This window comes from Chelonia mydas, chromosome 4 (genome assembly GCF_015237465.2).
Source record: "Chelonia mydas isolate rCheMyd1 chromosome 4, rCheMyd1.pri.v2, whole genome shotgun sequence".
Taxonomy (NCBI): Eukaryota; Metazoa; Chordata; order Testudines; family Cheloniidae; genus Chelonia; species Chelonia mydas.
The window spans coordinates 34,002,481-34,023,153 of record NC_057852.1 but is presented as its reverse complement, the minus strand read 5'-3'; the positions used below and the strand labels follow the sequence as shown (position 1 = coordinate 34,023,153).

The 20,673-nt window shown below is 42.1% G+C and overlaps 1 protein-coding gene across 5 annotated transcripts in view; it reads left to right on the top strand.

Annotated features, from left to right (window-relative positions):
* The first annotated feature begins 226 nt into the window (after nt 1-226).
* Nucleotides 227-20,673, top strand: part of COL25A1 (collagen type XXV alpha 1 chain) — a 412,520-nt gene continuing 392,073 nt past the window's right edge. For 4 of the 5 annotated variants that reach the window (XM_043545532.1, XM_043545531.1, XM_043545528.1 and 1 more), the window contains exons 1-2: nt 228-1,358; nt 2,352-2,421. In XM_043545532.1, the coding sequence (XP_043401467.1) occupies nt 1,041-1,358; nt 2,352-2,421 (388 nt within the window). In that variant the 5' untranslated portion in view covers nt 228-1,040. Of the gene's footprint in view, nt 1,359-2,351; nt 2,422-20,673 lie in introns of all 5 variants that reach the window. The other variant, XM_043545529.1, reaches the window with a different exon arrangement.

Here is a 20,673-nt window from a genome sequence, read left to right as displayed (position 1 = left end):
GCTGCCAGGTCCTTTCGGGTCGAGCTCCAGCGCCCCACACCGCTGCCAGGGGCCAGGAGCCTTGCTGGCCCCGCGTGGAGCAGCCCTTACCCCATTCCTCCCCCTACTCGCAAGAGGCCCGTCCGAGCCCCTTAGTCTAATGAACGCTCGGGCGCAGCCAACCAGCTTTAGGTGAGCCGTCCGGGCTTCTGCATAAATTATGCGAAGAGCCGAATCCCCCGATCTTCCCGCTGGGTGAGGGGCTGGGCGACCTCCCCTCGGACTAGGTGAATAAATTATGCTAATGAGGCCCGGGAGGTTCTGTCGGGGGCTTGGAGGCGGCGTGCAGCGGGAGCTGTGGCCAGTACTGAGGGGAGAGCGGAAGCCGCCGCCGCCGCTCTGTGCTACTGACACACATACGGCGTGCGGGATATTCGGGGCTCTCACACCCACAGACGCGGGGCTGGGGAGCCGCGGGGCTGCAGCCACTTGCTGGGTCCCCCCTCGCCGAGCCGTGCTGCGGCTCTTGAACTGAACCGCGTCTTAGGGGGCGAGCCAGGTGGAGGGGAGAAGGGGAAGCAACAAGTCCGCCCGCTCCATCTCCGGGAGGGCGCCCCGTTACACCGCCCCCGCATCTCCCCATCTCCTCCCCGTGCACCTGAAATCTCGCTGACAAGTGGCAGGCGTTTGCAGGCGCCGCTCTTGGGATACTTCGCAAAGGTTTTTCTCCAGGCGGGTGGGGAGCCTGAGACACTCCCCCACCCCCCCAAAAAACCCCACCCCACCCCGCTGCTTTGTTTTTGCCCGGCAGGTTTTTTTGGGTCTCGCCCTCTCTCCCGCTGGATGGCTGGTTTTTGATCCCTCCCGGGGTGCCTTGATGAGGTTGGCAATGAAGGCTTTGCTGCGTCCTCTCTCCTTGCATTGAAAGCGTGTAACCCATTTCTGGGCTCTTGCTTTATTTTTTCAGCTGTTTTTTGCCTCTGTAAACTAGTTGCCCCCACCGGGGGGAAGGGGAAGGGGGAGGGCGAGGAAAAGCTGCTACATCTGCAGGGTGGAAAAGCATGTTGGGGAAAAGCCAAGAAGCCAAAGGGCAGGATGGCAACGGGGAGCCGAGCTGCCTTGGGGGACAGCGCTGCTGCCCTAGCTGGACTCTGCCCTCCAGTTCGCTGCTGGCTGCTTTCCTGTCAGTGGTGGCTGTAGCCTCCTGTGTGTATCTGGGCGTGAAGACCAGTGATCTACATGCGAGGGTCTCTGCCATCGAGAGCGCCCAAGGGGACTTCTCTGCTGCTGCTGCTGCTTCTTACCAGCTGCTGCCCGGCTTCTCCCTGGATCAGCTAAATTCAATGATGCAAGAAAAAGTGGAGCGACTTCTCGCTCAGGTGTGGAAGACTAGGTGTTGTCTGTGTGTCTGGACATGGGTGGGACTGGGATGTCCTATGCAGGACCTTTAATTAGTCATTTCCAACATGAGTTTCTGCTTCATGGACGTGAGCAAACCTATTCCCCAGGATTTATGCTGGAAATGAAAGTTGGGGTGGGGGTAGATGAGTCGGGGGGGGCATTCGTGGAAATGCTCGAAAAAACATTGGGCACTTGCAGCAAAGTGAAATTGCCAAATGTTTGTATGGCAGAGAGTAGAGGGAGAGCTCAAGAGACAGGGACACTTGCCTGTGTTTAAAAGATAATATGATCTCGTGGAGAATAAGGGAAATCCCTTTATTGAATAATTATTGATCCTAATAAAGGCTTTACTTGGGGTGGGTTGGATACATGAGTATCTAAAGTTAAGGCTTGAAAAGAAGCCCTTGGATGTGGCTGTTTCAAAGGGCTGTCATAAGGATCTCTCTAGCCCGTTTGGAAGCTGTGTCTGAAATAACCCTGATAGAGTAGTTAACCTTCGTATATAATGTTATTGACTCTTCTCTCACCCGAGGAACCCAAGTTTCTACATTTAATCCATATGCCCCAGATGCTATGTGTGTGTGTGTGGGGGTGGTGGGGGTGGGGGTGGGAAGAGGTAGTTTGTATGGATATGTAATACCACACATGTAAAGCTGCGATGGGTAGGTAGAAACTCAGTTCTCTCTCTCTCTCTCTCTCTCTCTCTCTCTCTCTCTCTCTCTCTGTGTGTGTGTGTGTGTGTGTGTGTATGTGAGAGAGAGAGAGAGAGAGAAAACTGCTCAAGTTGTGGTTGGGGTGTTTAGGTCACTGATACAGTTTGGATCAAGTCCAAGTAAAGAAGTCATCATTAGTTATGCAGTCTTTCAAATAGTTGTAAATCATAGTTTAACACATGCAAGTCTATAATCCTGGCTGTAATGGAGTGAGCTAATGCTTACCAAGTTGGCTAATGTTTCCCTTTCCCCCCACAGAAATCCTACGAGCATTTGGCAAAAATAAGAATAGCAAGAGAAGCGCCTCCAGAGTGCAACTGCCCAGCAGGTAAACAGGAACAACTCTGAAGTGTTTCCTTGGAGTCAGAGGATTTTGACTTTTTTTTTTTATCCTTTGTCTGTCAGCCATGCATGTAATAACAACAAATATTAAATATAACACGTGGGACACAGCTTTTAATAAACAACTGAGCTTTTGAGAGAGAGGATAAAGCCCATAGTGTTACCCTGCTTCTATCGTGGGGTGGCATAAGATGAGAAAAAAATATTCATGAAAATGAAATTAGACCAGGGGATGCTTAAAAAGTGTAACCAAGCCTATGCATTAGCTTAATGAGAAGAAATATATTTCCTATATGCCTCTGGCTTTTTTGAAGAGGAGAATGCAATATGTTAAGTACATGCAGCTTTAAACAGATTAAAAATAACTTTAGGGTTCCCTTTAAATCTGCCCTAGTGTACCTATGAACTTTTCAGTTATCTGTTTTTTTTTCTTCATCATGGATAATATGGTATTTTAGAAAGTGACGTTCTCATAATGGATATTATTTTAAGGAATGTGGACCCAATCCTGAAGTCCTTACTCAGGCAGTACTCCCAAGATCTTAAGTGAGAATGTAGTCTGAGTAAGGATTTCAGAGTTGAGTTCTGTTGTGGTCGGATCAGTTGCTCGTGGACCCAAACAGTAGTTTTATGGTCCTTTCTTGTTGTGTTCTCTACTACTGGTCTGGTCTGGTGCTATTTTTTTTAGGTAACTGCTGAAGATTAATTTTATTTTATCTATTAGACTTCTGTTGACATATACAACAGAGCATTCTGACTTCTCAGAAATTACAAAGACAGTGCTGGTGTTCAGTAGGTGCTGTAGGGACACTGGCACATATTGTGCGTGATGAGGCACCATGGATGTACAGTATGCTATATATGTATTGTGTTGAGAAAACTGGCTCTTTATTTAAAAGATGGGGATGTTGACATGCATAGAGAGATGGAATATACTGAGTCAATATTGGACATGGTGTGTTCTTGATAAATCATTTGTATGTCAGTAGGTTGTGAGACTGCAAAGTAGGTATTTAAGGAAGGAGCTCTTCTAGTCAAGGGATTAACTCATGACAAAGTCATCAATTTTAGGGGATTATTGAACCTCAGGGATGAAACTCCCTGTGACAGTTGGTATAGTATTTTCCTGGTAATGCAACTGATGATCCTTTTTTTACTATCTTGTATAGAAACCTTAGCAACTAGCATGAAATGGGGCATATGAATGTTGGAATAGGACTTTTTACTCAACTCTTAGCTAGTTTTGGTAAGAAATATTATCAAATTGGGGGGTTTAGAGGAAAGCAATAGTAATTTTATCAACCAAAAAAAATGAGTCATGCATACAGCCTGGATTTGATATTCCTAATGCTTAACTCTAGAAAGATTGATGTTCAAGATTTAGCACTAAAGAACAGTGTTATGCTTATACACAGAGATGTATCCATGATCCTGAAGCATCAAACAGTTTTCTCTTTTCGTGTTAACTCTTTTAAATTAATCTTGTCACTTTCCAACAATTCTCTTTTCAGGCTCAGAACATCCTCTGCCATTGTCTCATTTGGTGTTATGGGCTGCTTTACTTCCTTATTGCCACTAGAGCTCCACATAATACCAGTTTTTACCTAAATGTACTTTATTTTTATGCAATACATTCCATTAAATTGTATCAAACGGATTGCAAGCACTAGAATATTTTCAACAATCCTCACTAGAAGGCATGGCATAAATCAGATGGCATAAGTCAAAATACAATATGTTGGGAAGCATGTTTCATGTTGGGTAATGTAGATCTATCAGATTAGGATAATGAATATGAACTGGCAAAAATTATTTTACAAAGAGGACTAGCTGGTCAGAGGATTAGAAATAAGATACATAGCTTTTCACCTCTTTGTAACTATTTCAGTTTGGAGGCAGGTTTATAGTGATTGAAAGTTAGCACCATGTGATGGCTACATTTTGGACTATTTAAAATGATTTGATGCTCTCATCTGCATTCGCAGTGGACAGTTGTCCACATCAAAATGACTTTGTTTTGGCAGTCTCAGCACAGAGGACAAGGACTGAACAGACACAAAGGCAAAACAACTGTGCCTTAGAAACTGTAGAAGGTGCTTCTCCTAGTCAGGGTTGAAGCAGAGTAGGAAAGTGGGGGAGAGTAGTGTATTGCTGTTGCCCATGTGGTATTTGTTCTATGTATAAAGAAATATTTCTTCCCCCAGGCAGCCAATATATTTTTCACATGCACTAAATTGTCTTTTTAAAGTAAAATCTTTAAAATAATTGATTAATTTTCAATTAGGAATGGTCTTTAACTCTCCATGAGGGGCTTTCTTTGGGGAATATATATAAAACATTTCCATTACAAACCTGAAACACTCTATTCAGGGAAGTGTTTGGCTTAGCAGGAACGGAATCATGGAAGCTCAGTGGGCTTCTGTGGCCTGGCACCTGCGAAGCCTAATCCTGATTCAGAAGAGTAAATAGTGTCTTTACCATGACTGCACAATCCCAGTTTTGCTGTTCTGCTTAGTTCCCTCAATTCCTCACTAGGGCTACATAGTAGTAAGATATACGATCATTAGATCTGACTTCAAGGAGAACTTCACAGGACATGCAGAGGTGGTCCTTTAACACCAGTACTCTGGGAGCAAGACAGCTGCCAAGTGGCCACCAAGATAGTCTTCCAGCATTCTGCGTCTCAAAGAGAAATGAAGATTATTTAAAAGTAGGTTATATCATCCTCTATCAAAGTGAGAGAGGGAAATTCAATCTGCGGAGAAAAAGGGTGAGAATCTGAGCTCTGATTTGTTGTTAAACTTCTGCAACTGGTGTAGATCTCGTTAGCTTGAGTTATTCATCCCCTTGTGGTTGTCTGTGATAGGAACTCACATGTTCAAAGGAAAATGGGTTTTGAATAGCTTGGACACTGAGGGAAGCCAGATTCTCAGCTTTCATAATCTGAAAGGCCATACTCGTGTGGATCCTTTTAGCCAAATGGGGGGTTTAATCTTCTTGTCTAGAATAAGTAGTGCTTTGTTTTCTCATCTAAAAACTGGATAGTTCCACTAAACATGTTTTTCTAATTATGCTTTTTTTATTAGCAAAAAGCTACACAATGAAAAGCTTGTTTAACATCAGGGACATTGTTTGATTTCAATTATGTGGGGCTAAAACCAGACACCGAAAACAGGTAAATTCAATAATGTTTACAGAATTTTCAAATGACAGTAGTAGGCATTCCTTCCCCTCACAAATCAGAACAATAAAGTTTGAAATCTAAATGCATAGTAACATTCCTCTTTAATTACCTCAGACATAATGAGTGAGCCAGTTTAACCCTACACTTGCAACTAGTACTACAATAAATTCTGGCAAGATGCCCTCCACCCAGGGGACTGGGAACAAATTGGGTTGCTAAACATTACTTTTCATAGGTTCTTTTGCCCTAGCAGGCAGTGGTGCTGGAGCTGGGGGTACTGCCGCACCCCCTTGCTTGAAGTAGTAATAACAAACACCAAATACATGGTTTCCATGACTTCCATTACCAGTACCCCCACTATAAACATTGTTCCAACATCCCTGCTAGCAGGACGCCTTTTTTTTTTTTTGCTTAGATATAATCTATTTCCCAATTGTTAGGAATCTTTTAAAAAATCAGTATGTTGACGTGTAACACAATGCTCAGTCAACCTGTTGAACTCTTTGCCAGAGGATGCTGTCGTCATATTCCACAAAGCACTTAAGCCTGTATACCCTTACTCATGTTGAGTCATGCCTTACTGTATGAGTTGTCTTCCGTGAGACTACGTGTGGAGTAAGATGCTACTTGGCATATATAAGAGTGCCAGGGTATCGGTATAAGATTATCAGAATCTGCCCATAAATAGTATTAAGATACAGCATTACTGATTTAAGTGAAAGTAGGAATTGTCTGGTGGCACTTGTACAAGAAAGTAATCTGACACAAGAATAACACTGAATTAAAATGCTAAAAGTGTCTGTGGGAGAAAAAAGTTTTTTTTATGGTTAACCTCCACTTTCTGAGGGTTATTGGTCGATTGAAGGGATGCTGAAAAATGTAAAAACACAGGATGAGTCAGTCTTAACTGGGTACTGCAGCTCGGTTTGTGATGGCTAAACATAGCAACATTACAAACAGCTTTTATATAACATAGTGGGTGAAATTCCATGCAGTTGTTTAATGTTCCTATAACTTTTTAAAAATATCTTATTAGCCTTCAAAATGCAAGTGTGGTACACCCATTTCTGAGGCAGGTACAGTTTTTTTCTTTCATGGTGGAACAACATCAGCTTTTCCAAAATTGATCTTGCTATTTTTCGCCTGCAATTTTTTTAAGCTGTCTGATCTTTAAAAAATCAAACTGCAGCAAGTAGTAGGGTTATAATGCAATCATTAACAGTAAATGAACATAACAAAACACAAAAATCAAGGTAAATAGGAATTTTTTATATGAAATGTGTCATACATCCTTGTAAGTGCTAGATTGTGCATTCCATATGCATGATGGTGAGCACTTACATGAGTGTCCCATACAGCAGGGATTAATTTGGCCCTATCCATTTTATTAAGAGTGTCCTTCAAAAGTCTTGGAGCTATCTTTAAATCTTACTGCACGTGCTCAGTTTGGCCAGCAGTCACTGAAAAATATTTAAGTTAAACTTCCAAGAAAGACCTGAATAAATGTCATTTTTTACTTAGCCCTTGTTTTACGATATTGTACATATGAGACTTGGCTACGCAGTCTAGTCCTGAATGTCTATGTACCCTATGTCTGTTTAATTCTGCGCTGTCAAAAGGATGGACTATGTGGTAACATAACCGGTCTTTTCCATGTCTAACTTCTATTATATACAGCACTTGCATTATGTGTATTTATAGCTTAACTATAAAATGATTTTTTATTTTTCATTATTCTGTTTTTCTGGAACCTTTAGCTAAGTTTAATTACTTGAATCCCTGGGTAGCTGACAGAATCTCCAGTGGCCAAACCAAAGTTTAGTTTAGATTTTATTTTTCCTTTCCCTTTTTTGCATGAGAGGGTATTTTTTTTAATGTTTTTTTTTGTTCTTTTCCCCCTCATTTTCTCACATTTTCCCACCTTTGCCCTGTGCGTTCAGATACCTGTAGCTTGAAATCATTTCCAGTCTCTGGACACCATAATAATTCTCAAGCTCCTCTTTCTTCACTCTTCTGCCATCCACAGCTATTTTGTGCTGTTTCTGCAATTGTGTCACCTTGATTCACCATCCCAGTGTCAGAGATCCCCATGGTTTGGCATTAGAAGTGCCTCCCAGTTCACTGTGCTATTTGCTACAGTCAGGCTATCAAGTTTGCTCCTGTGGTGTTGTATATAAGTATGCTCAGTCTGTAGATGCAGCAATGTTGTAGGCCAGGTTTTTCAGGGATGTACAGTTCCAGTTTGTCCAACTCTGTTTATAATTTATAGTTCTTATTGTGAAAGAATTGTACTTTACAGATACTAATGTTCTTATATAACATATGCATCAGATTTATTGTGATACTGGTATGGGTGCATGAAACCAATGTATTTTCTTTGCATACCAGTGCTCTTTTTGTTCTCCTAAAAGCCTAGGGTCTGTCTTAAGGTACAGTGCCAGCAGCTGAAGTGGGATATATAGTATAGGCAGAACAGCAGCACATTTCTAATTGTCAGTGTTCCATTAAGATTCTTTCCTGGAGTATTGCAAGTAATGAGGCTGAAAGAATAGAGGAAAAGTCCAATTTCAGAGATTAAAAGAATCCAGAAATTGACATCAGCAGTGTATGTATTCTTTATTACGACCACAGTGAAGTAGTCCTACAGAAACTACAGAAGTAAAAATAAGGGGAGACGACTTAATGTTTGCAGGTTGGGGGAATCCTGAAGGAAAGTATGGAATGATAGGGAAAATTATTCTGATATTTTCTATATTATTTAAAAATCCAGCAGTGTGGTATCTTATTCCAGCGCCCAGAACTACTTATCTCCTTGATGGCTCTGCATCAGCTGTTTTGTGAATGCAGTTCTCTTTGTTAATGTTAATTTTTTCTGACAATGCTTTTATTTCCTCTTTTATACTTTCACTGATTCTTTGATTCCAGCTCCTCGGCACAGATGATCTTTGATGTGCAGTAGTATGCAACCTTCTGGGTAATCTGTTGTCACTTTTGGATGACTGCTTAAGGTTACTGTTTTTCCCCATAGTACACATAAATGATTTTATTGGCTAAGATGTGACCTTTTAAATCTCTTCGCTGTGGGGGGAATGTGTACAACGTGATGAATGAAACATAAGGATGATTAAAGGAAGGATGATTGACAACAGTATGCACCAAATTCATCTCATGTGTAACTCTATTGACTTCAGCGGTATTGCACCAAATGGTAATTTGGTTCTATATGTTTTATTAATAAGGTCTTTAAAAGTCTTGGATTACATCTTACTGAACTTGCTCTGCTTTGCCAAACAAGTTTAGAAAAATATTTAACTTCAGCTTCCAAGAAGGGCCTGAATAGTTATTTAGTTGTCATTTGACCCTTGTATTACACTTTGTATGATAAAGAGAATCAAAACTTCTGTTTATGATGATCTGCTTCTTTTCCACCTGAAGTCTTTACAGCTTGGATATGTTCAGTTTGGTTTAGTCAAAGTTCTACTGAGCTTTTCTCCAGTTAAATGTTGGTACACTGAACTGACTGGTGCTACATTCTACTGACTATGTTGCTAAAACAGTGGCATTGCTATAGGATGCAGTAGTGCTCTTTCTGATTCCCTTCTAAATTGACTTGCTGCAGCCAGCCAAGCTAGTTAGCTGCATGATTGAATGCTACAGTGATTTGCTGTTATGCTCAATACTGTAATAACCAGCTAGCTTTGGAAGACCGCTTGGCTGACCATAGCCATTCTCTAAATGCCTTTTTAGGTCACCAGATAGAATAATAGAATTGCTCTGTTCAGGTTATTGAGCTTTTTGAACAATTTATTTTATTTTTAACACACAGCTCTATTACTCATAACACTAGTTACAGCCCTTTCAAGATTGCCAGTGTACAAAGGGATTTTTTTCCCCCTTAATCATTTCAGTTAATTACCCCGGAAGGTTTCCTAGAAGTCCTCAACAGAATGGCAATCTGATCGCCCACCTCATTTAGGAAGATGGTAAAGACAGGTAGAGTAATATGGGTCAGAAGAGCTCCTCCTTTCTCATAAAACTAAAGCTGCAGCAAACTGTTAGGAAAAAAATGTACTCTAGTTAATGTGATCTTGTAGGCTTGCTTTCTGAAAGTTTGTAACCTCCGTCAAGTTTTCCTATTAGAATCAAAAGCAAAGTCCGAGAGCTGTGCCCATGGAAAGAGACAATTTGTGAGATTATGATAAAAATGAAAAGTAAACAGATGAACTGCCCATGCAAAACTTTCACTTGCCCACGCAGCTTGTATTTGCTTGTGCAGACTGGATGATTGTGTGTGTCTAGATGCGTCATTACGTGTACACGCAATTGTAGGTTTTCTGTGTGCAGTATCTGTCGGTACAATTTATACAACAAGTTTTGAAAATGTGGCCCAATCAGGACCAGATTCTGCCACTCCCATTCATGTTCAGCAGTAGCTTACTATGGAATCAGCGGAACTACTCCCATAGCAAGCACTCACAAGGATGGCAGAATCAGGCTTGGAGCGATTACTGAACTCAGTGGAGATTTCTACAGGGTGCCTATGGAGTTCTTGGTAGCGCAGAGATGGCATATCTGCAAATAATCCCAGCGGTTTAAAGAAGGGCAGAACAGGGAGCAGTGCTAACCCATAGAAGCCGGGCAGAGTCTGCCCTAAGGCTTTTTTGTTTTGGTGATGGTGAAATTACAGTCTCAGAACTACAGTCATTCTTGGCATGCTCAATAGGTGTCTAAGGGGTTGCCTATACGGAGGCAGGAAAATTAATCTGAATTAATTTTAAAAAAAGTGAAGACAGATTGAGGCCCCCACACTCAAAATTAGGTCCTTATACTTCAAACAATCTTCTTTAAACATTAAGGTTCGTACTCTGGATTTGGTTGTGAATTATCTTTCAGGTCATGTGTGCTGTACGTGTACATCTGAAGTCACAGTGGCCTAGTTTGGTTTCAGTGGAAGTTAGGAACCTAAATACCTTTGAAGATCTGGGCCACTGTGTCTCTAAATGGTTCATATTAAAAATAAATACACTTCCAGTAAACATGGGGAGGAAAAGGGTCTTTTGAAAAGGGACTCAGGGATCCCATTTTGGAGAAACTGACCTTTAGCCCATGTGCTCCCCTCTGCTGTGAAATGGAACAAAAACTCTCAAATCCTCTGTGGAAGGTGTAGAACTGGGCCATGCAGGGGAGGAAGGAGTACCTTCAGCCCCTCCATGGCCATAATGCACAAGCTCAGCTGAGGAGCAGTGAGCTAAACAAGCTGAAAGGGATCAGAGAACAGCTGCTCTGAAAGGTATAGTTTCTTCCCAGAGCAGTATAATTCATCATACAACATTCAGTGTAAATTCTCAGAGCAGCAGTAAGTCCATCTATGCAGTTTTTCATGTTGTATAATGCGCAGGGTAGGCTGAGAGCCAAACCATGGCAACATAGCAAGGTAGCCTTGGAGGGAAAGCAGTGGACAGCCTGGAGTTGTTGGGGAATCCCACGTATAATCAGAGTGGTCTGCCCTACTATTTACTGTGGGCTGTGAATATTTGATTTATGCTATGAAATTATGGCCAAGGCCTCATACCCAGTTACTGTTTCAGTCTATTGGTCTCAGGAGGATGTTATGACAGACTGACTCTCAAGTGCTCCCTTTTCACTTGCTTTTACATAGGAAATGGAGTCTATAGCTTCATAAAATTGCCCCCCCTCTGAGATACTGAGGTGTCATTATGAATTACCGTTATAGGGGCCAGTGGTACAAGTGCAATAACTAAAACGCACAGGAGGAAGAGGGCAGAGAATAAACAGATCATCTTCACCTGCATCACTCATGGCCCTAGGCTGCTCTGCCATTTGCAAGTTATGCTGTCTTTAACCAAAGTTCCATTTATTCTACCCTTCTGTTTATTCTTTCTGTTCTTTTCTATATATAGCAACGCAGAGGAAAAACAACAGGTCACACCAAATCCGCAAGTATATTTTAAAGGTTTAGCTCATAAGTGGGATTTTTTCCATAACCCAGGGAAACATTATTCATTCTCTGCATACTGTATTTAGCGATATTTTGGACAATATTGATTGATGCGTTCAGCAGAAAACTGCTTTTAAAAGAAAATCTTATAAAATGAAGGGGGAGGACAGGAGTTTTGAAACCAGAAGGATACTTTTAATTACCAAGCAGCAAAATCTGCTCTGAGATATGTGACTCCCATCAGAGTGACGGACAGTTGTGCACACACGTGAGGGCAGAATGTTACCATATATTTTGGTGACTGGAAAGATAAATAAGCTGCTAACTTACATTGCAGAGGTGTAAGTTTTATTAGATCATGTATGGATACAGGCTGCAAGAGTACTAGATCCATTTGAATACAGACTCAAAGCCAGATTCTGTAGTGCTCATTATGCCAACAGGGCATGATGCAGGGTCTAGTTGGTGTAGGGCTCCTTGTGTATCAACGCTCTCTCTTGGGTCACTAGTGGGGTTTTGATTCAGGACCTTCAGTGCTAAAGTCAAAAGCCTCTATGACTAGAACCACATGGGTAACTCCATTAGCTGGCAGCTATAGTAATCTCTTATCTTCAGGATAAAAGGATTAGCCACTAGAAGGCAGCGAAGACCTGCTCTCTTCCAGTACAGGTTATGCTTACACCTTTTATTCTGTTTAAGTCCTTATACCAAATCCATCACCACAGAATGTGAGCACTTATCCTCCTCTTTCCCCCGTGTACCCTCACAAAGGGGACAGAAAGGATAGTCTCGCTATGCTCCTGGTCCAGTGTTCCCTGTTCTCCAGCCTGTGCCCCATGTGCACACATACAAGAGAGTGAAATCATTATGATAAAGACCACTATACATGTGTTGAAGAGTCCCCATGCTGCCAACTGGTTGTTCTCTGCAGGCATCAGGCTGTCCTCATTCAACTCTTGCCCTTCCAGCACCATACCAGAAGATGCTCCAGTGCTGTCAGTTCCACGGAAGGCTCAGTGGATGCTTTATGCCCAAGAATCTGCGCCAGCCTGTTGTAGGAAGACATGTTATACAGCTGATGGCTGTATGATGCATCTGCAGTTCCTGTTTATAAGAGCATGGCATGTTTGAAGTCTCTTCTTCTTTTGTATGGCTGGTGTAGAGCAGCAACTTATAAGTTTACCTCAAGTTGATCACGCCAAATGGCTACATCAGGAGTAGCAGAATTTACTGCGGTAATGCCTCCTTCATATTTATAAATTGGGCAGTAAGTAGTGATATGTTCGATGGTCTGTCCTGGGGAACCACACTCGCGTATCGGGGAGTCCTTGATTTTCCATTTGTGCATTAGATATCTGTATCTACCATGTTGGTTCAAATTCGATTCAGAGTTGACCAAGATGACTTTGGAAGGTCAAATCCAGGAACCTTCTGCATAGGATCTGGCGCAAGGTGCTTATTTTTTTAAGTCTTGTTTAGCCCAATCTGCTTTCCCAGCCTCCTTCTGATCATAGCCTGATTGCATGAGGCTAAACAAATGTTCTCAGAAAGGCATGCAGGACTTAAGACATTGCAGGTAAGAGGGGGGCAGCATTGTCAAGGTCTTTGTGAAGAGGAAGACATCTGTTTTCCTGGATTCGCTGAGCTTTGCGGAATGTTGCAGCAGTTTGGTGTATCGGTGGGGGAGCGATGTTAGACAGGACAGGTAGCCATGATGTTGGAGTCCTGTGATGCACCACATCACTGTATTTAGCTGGGTATCCACAAGTTGTGTGTGGCTGCATCTGGTCCATACTGGTGCACAATATTCAGCTACTAAATATACAAGTGCTATTGCAGATGTTCGCAACACTGATGCTGATGCACCCCACGTTGTACCTGCTAGTTTCTGGATCATCTTGGCTCTCATTTTTATCTTTGCAGCTACCTTCTCAAGATGACCATGGAAGGAGAGGGTGCGGTCGAGTTTCACTCTGAAATATGTTGGAGTGTAATCATGCACATTTTTACCACAGAAATCTACTTTCAGTGTTTTTGGCACTCTTATTATCAAGATGAAGTGCACTTACTGTTGTTTTTCCAGGGTTTGGTTTGAGCTTCCATTTCCGGAAATATTGTTCCATATTTTGGAGGTCCTAGAATCATAGAATATCAGGGTTGGAAGGGACCTCAGGAAGTCATCTAGTCCAACCCCTGCTCAAAGCAGGACCAATCCCCAACTAAATCATCCCAGCCAGGGCTTTGTCAAGCCTGACCTTAAAAACTTCTAAGGAAGGAGATTCCACCACCTCCCTAGGTTACGCATTCCAGTGTTTCACCACCCGCCTAGTGAAAAAGTTTTTCCTAATATCCAACCTAAACCTCCCCCACTGCAACTTGAGACCATTACTCCTCGTTCTGTCATCCGCTACCACTGAGAACAGTCTAGATCCATCCTCTTTGGAACCCCCTTTCAAGTAGTTGAAAGCAGCTATCAACCACCACCCCCCATTCTTCTCTTCTGCAGACTAAACAATCCCTGTTCCCTCAGCCTTTCCTTGTAAGTTGTGTTTTCCAGTCCCCTAATCATTTTTGTTGCCCTCCGCTGGACGTTTTCCAATTTTTCCACATCCTTCTTGTAGTGTGGGTCCTCAGAAGTGAACCAGTGTTTGCGGAGCCATTGACAATAGTTGTGTAGAGCTGGTGCTATTGTAACTGTACTGGCAATGCTTGTGCAACCCTGGAAGCGTTTCTGAATATGGAGATGAAGTGTTTTGCCAGCATTGCAGGCATCAAATCCGGGTACATTTCTCTTTTGTGTAGACTAGCCTTTAGGTCTGTAATTTCTGTGGATTTTGCTTTAGAACAGATTAATTTTCTTCCTGCCCATCAAAGAGTTATTTTAAACCCCAGAGCAAACAACACCTTAAAGTGAGCCTTCATTCTGCACTTTGGAGCAGCCAGTAAAGAGGCTTCATATAAACCATTATAGTTCCCTCTTCAAGAGGAACAAATACTTTCAAAAATAAACTGAGCAACAAGATACTTAAAGCAAGTGCAAAATCACTAGGTTTTATCTTTGAGTTGGTTTGGTGTATGTAGGATGTTGTTTTTATGTTTTTCATAGACTCTAGACCATCTTAGAAAGTCAATAAAATAATTATATAATAAAACTGGCATCCCTGGTTCATTTTTACAATAAACTGGGGAAGAGAGTGTTCTGTAAAATTCAGTTTTTCTCAAGAAGTTCAAGGGAGTAAATGATCAAAGGAGGCACTGTGGTTTACCTAGTAGTGGGAGCAAAGGACTTGGAAGTAGTAGTCCTGTATTCTAATATGGCACTGGCTCATTTGCGAGTTTAGGGGAGTCACTTACTCTTTCCGTGCCTCAGTTGCCCATCAATAAAATGGGGAGGCTGATGATAATTATGGTTACAATTTTGTCATGGTAAAATTAGGCAAAATTTTGTGAACCGTCATGATAAAAATGTACAAAATCATGGTATGGTCACGGCAACAAAAATGTGCAGCAATTTAACAATAAAGTATTACAATGTAATGCGGAAGTATTGACACTGACCCACAGTTTGGGTGACCCGCTGAGGTGAGTTGGGGGTGGAGGTGGCAGTGCATCCCTGAGCCCTGCTGCCTGGGGCTGAAGCTGAAGAACTTGCAGACATCTTTAAAGTCAAGGAATCCATGACCTCCCTGACAAAATCTTATCTATGATAATTACCAGTATTTCTAAAGTGCTTTGAGATCTTCAGATGAAAATTTGCTATGTAAGTGCAATAATTACTCTTATTCTGCTAAATTATTAATAATTTACTGTTTGGGGAGGGGAGATCTTTTCTTTGGTAAAATTAATTCCTCTCTTGTTTGCTGTGGTCTTCCAGCAACTCTTTGTGGAGAGGTCACATATCAGCATTGTTTCTTTTTGATTCCTAAGATCAGCTAGAATTCTTAAAAGCACCATCACTGTCAATTCTGTGTGCATTTTAAAGAATTCTGCAATGAGATCTTGAATTATGCACTCTTTGTTATTCCTGAAGATTACTGAACCATCACATATAAAAGGTGATTTCAAGTGGATTGATTTGTAATCAAAGTAATCTTTTGGGAGGAAACCAATATGTTTCCTTCTAAATCGTAACCGTTTGCATCCCAGGTGCATTCTAAAAGGTTCCACCTGGTCTTCTATAGGGAATAAGATGGCATCAGTCCAACTGCTAGTGTCATATTTCTTGGTTAGAAAATTTATTTATGTATTGTACAGAACAAATCAACACAAAACTCACCATTGGACGTTAACAAAGAAGAAACATACTTGTAATCCCTTTTTAGACTGAGATTAATATAAATTTAATGGAAAGAGGGTTTTTTTTCTGCATGTGATAATTGGATTTAAATATTTCAACAGATAAAATGTATTTGCAGTGCTTGGTTAGTCATTCTTGCTTGCAGCATTCCAAAGAGATTTGATGGTTTCATATCTATATTTATTTTGTTTTTTCTTTCTGGAAAGTGTTTTTTTTCATAATTTCTGCTCTGGAAGATTATTTATTTAAGAAATAAATTCATAATAAAACAAAAGACACCAAAGAACATTATTCACTGGCTAACCCAGATGGATAATGGCAAGTTCTTCAACTTATTCAAACAGAGAAATAAGGTAATATGCTAATATTAGTAAAATCCCAGGAATTAGACTGATGATAAGTTACAGTACATTTGTGCTAATAAGGACTTCACTTTTACAAAAAATAAGTGAAACTACCTTTAAAATAGAATTTTAATAGAGTGAAAATAATTAGATCCAATCCTGCAAACATGTGCACATGTATAACTTTACACATGTGACTAGCCTCATGCCTTTCAATTGAAGTCAGCAGAATTACTCTGGATTTATATCAGTTTATATAAAAGCAGACTCTGGCCATATGTCAGTTTGGACATCTTATGCTTATGTGTAGACCCGAAACCAGCCCCGAAAGCCTATTTTAGCTCGAATATTATGAACATTTTTAAGATGGAAAAGAACTACCTAAGGTTAAATGGATATAACCTTTTTCAATCCTTGGTCTAAAAACCAAAATCTTCATTTGTTTGCACGTGGAAAGGTACAAGATTAGTTTCATAACACTATAATAATTCTATTATTACTCAGATGCTGTCGGGACAGTGGAAATTGTTAAATGTATTCATGCTTATTGCAGGGCTGTGTATTCCCACTTTTGTGTTCAAAGTATGTGGGGCCTCTAAATATTGGTTATTTCCAAATGACTGAATTTAGTTACTAAAAATCCTTCTCAACCTACAGATTTATTCAAAGCATCAATTCTGGGATTTGAAAAAAAAAGTGTATACATGCGGGCCTTTATGATCTTTACCGTATCACTCTGATCAGCTTTTTGAGTGTCTTCCTCTCCCCCGCCCCCAAAGCCAACTGGCTGTTTCATTTTTTTTCATATGTCCCTTCTATTCAACTCAGATGGTTGTTTGAACTTCAAGTACTATTTCACCCATTCCCCAGCCTCCAATACAAAAAATCACTATTCAGTGAACTCAAATGTTCCCTCCCTTTCTTTGCTGAAACAGTGTTTTACAGGCTATCTTTTGCAGGTCTCTTTGTGTTCAGTGTGAACACGTTCCATTTATGGTTGCTGGCAAGCTGGAGTGCTGTGCGGGAAGCCTTCTCCTCCATTAGAGGAGGGATTGCTTCAGCAGAAACCAGGCTGGATGGTTCGAGACCCTGGTGAGTTGATAGGCTGTGAGGGGAATCCTGCTCTCAAAGGTGACATGACTGAACAGAACAGGCAAAAGACAGCTTTTGTAAACACAGATCAAGCCAGAGTAATATAAGCAAAAAGATGAGTAACACATAACTTGGGGCTCAACCAAGCCATCAGATCCTGGGTAAGGAACCCTCCCCTCAGGCATTTTCGGTCTCTCTAGCAACCCTTCCTGTATCTCGTCCTCTGAACATCTAGGAAAGGAGAGCTGGAGTTAGCCTCTTGAAACCTGGCGCCTACGTATTGTCATCTCCATACTGTGATTATGGCTGCAACACAGGGCTTTGAGAGTGGGGCAAAATGAAGTGGGGAAAAAAAAAGATATGGGTGTCCTTGGGGTTCCATCAGGGACAAGGGGTGTCCAGAAGTGAGCGAGGAAGGGTGGAAGTTAGGAGCCTAAATACCTTCGAGGATCTGGGCCATGTTGCCTATGTACCTCTGGAGAGAAAAAATGGGGAGTAAGCCACCCCTCCCCCTCATGCGGCATGTGCAGTTAAGAAAGGACTTGTGCTTCCACTACTTCTTCAGCAAGTGGCTTTGCGAGGAATGAGTGTGGCCATGCTTCCATCCTGCTGAGAGAGTGTGGTGTCCAGCAGAGTTAAGCTGGTACAGGAGTGGGGAGGGATAATTTGCTCTGGCGACGAACTGTAGCAAAGTACTATTCCCTGGAGTAAGAGGGTCAGAAGGAAGGAATCATGAATCTCATCCTGGGACAGCACAGTTACACACCCTGCCATATACAGGGCTTGTGGTAATACTGCTTTCCAGTGTTGTAAATACAGGGTCTCCTGCTATCTCCCCCTGTGCTGGGGATGTTCCTCAAAGCCCCAGAGTGTCATCATATTTTGAACTGTGTTCATATCTCTTGAAGCCCCAAATTCTGATGGGAATTATAGCTGCTTGCTAGTTTTAATACCCAATAAAAACATACCAGCTTCCTATGCCTGAGATAGAGTTGCCAACTTTCTATTTGCAGAAAAGTGATCACCCCTGCCCTGCCCTGCTCCTTCTCCAAGGCCACACATCCACTCACTCCACCTCCACACTCCATTGCTCGCTCTTCCCACACCCTTGCTCACTTGCGCATTTTCACTGGGCTGGGGTGGGGGTAGGGGTGTGAGAGGGGGTGAGGGCTCTGTGTGGAGGTGCGGGCTCTGGGTGAGGCTGGAGATGAGGAGTTTGGGGTGCAGGAGAGAGCTCTCGGTCGGGGTGTGGGAGAAGGTGAGGGCTCTGGGATGAGGGTGCTGGTTCTGGGGTGGGGCCAGAAATGAAGGGTTCAGGGTGCGGGAGGGAGATCCAGGCTTGGGCAGGGGGTTGGGGCATGGGTGAGGGATGCAGGTTCCAGGTGGTGCTTACCTCAGGCGGCTCCCAGGAAGCAGTGACATCTCCCTTTGGCTCCAAGGCGGAGGCGTGACCATGTGGCTCTGTGCACTGCCCGCGCCTGCAGGTGCCATCCCCTCAGCTCCCATTGGCCATGGTTCCTGGCCAATGGGAGCTGCTGAGCTGGCCCTGGCCATCCTTCCACCTAAGAGCCAGAGGGAGATGCCAGCAGCTTCCTGGGTGGGAGTCGTGTGGAGCCGGGTCGGGAGCCTGCCTGCATCGCCATCCGGACTTTTAACAGCCCAGTCAGTGGTGCTGACTGGAGCTGCCAGGATCCCTTTTTGACTGGGTGTTCTGGTTGAAAACCGGACACGTGACAACCCTAGCCTGAGGAAGGCTAGGTTTGACTCCTTCCACAGGCTGTTAACTTCACTCCTGACTTGATCGGATGACTCTCGCTCTTGCCTCTTGGACAGATCATACTGCCCCCACAGTGCTTCCACCCCTTGCGTGATGGGAAGCCAGAGATTAAATCCAAATCTTGAACTCTGATCCTGTGCATGGTTTCATGTTTTGTGAGCATTTGGCCTAGGAGGTTCCCAAGTTTCCTCCGTATGAGGGACATCAGTTTATATTGCTACTCCAGTAAGAGGGAATGCATTCCATCGGACATCATTATAAATGCATTCTTACCGCACTGATGCTGCTATGACATACAAAATGCTTGGCTTCTAAGAACGGCCCTATATAGCAGGGACACAGTATATTATCCTGCCATTAATCACACTTGAAGCTGAACTGTGTCTGTTTAACATAGTCAATTACTAATAATAGCTCTGGGATAGGGAGTAATGAATCCATGATTATTCAGAGTCTTTGGGAAAATTCATGATGGTATTAAAGAACACTTGTTTCCAGCTGAAGACAGATTTCCCCTCAAATCATCATCTTTCTTTCAGGCGCCTAAGCATACTCTCTCTTTGACTGCATTCAGTGTTCTTTACACTGTGTTGCAGGACATTACAAAAGGGGTTACTCACATCTCTGCATTGCATTGTGTCCAGATACACTAATCTTTTTGTTAGGCCATGATTGGTCACCTCACTCTAAACCCTATGGAACCTTTGAGCAAAAGTGGCTTGAGAGGGACTTTTTGTGACAGACAGCCATCAGTTCAAAGCCTGGGAAGAGGGGCTCATGTGGGTCGGGGGGTCCTTTCATGGCAAATGGACAGATGTTTTTCTCTACTTGGGATCATACAGAATATACAATGACTCGAGCACTTGCATCCCCACCATGTGATTTTTGCAAGGCTGCTTCATGATGGGAACATATACTTTTCATAGACTCAGCAGGGGGACATTTACTTGTTGCTACTGTTCCTTTCAGCCGCTTTGTTGGGAGGCTAAAATTACCCTTTTGTGAAGTGAAAAAGGGTTTTTAGTAGAACATCAGCATCCTAAAGACTGTCATTCTTTACATATGTATCTTCTGTGTAAAAACTAATTTTGTATTTGGAATACAATCAGAAAGGAAGGGTCAGTACCAATAATTCCAAATCCTGTTGTTTGTGTTTTGGTATAATATAATTAACTGTCTCAGTTGTGTTTGCAAATAATAGGATAGAATCAAATGAGAATTTTTCATGTAGAAAGTTAATTATATGCTTATTATATAAAGAAAGAACGTACACCGGAGTAAATTAATGTTCTTAATCCTGCTATACGTAATATAACTGATGTATTGCACAACAACAAGCTACGCTTAATGTTCATTGGCATTCATTAAAAGTGCTGCATTTGGTAATTCAGTCTGTTTTCTTTTTCAATTATGTCTTTACAAAATATGATTTTTAGACATCAGTCCTTTCAGGGGTCTAAAAATGCCTCTTGGTATAACTACAGGGGGCAAAGGATTGATTCTTCTTATTCTACTATCATCTGTAAACTGACTTAAAATAAGGTGAAATGGGACAAAAGCTGGGGAGGGTGCATACAATTGTTTG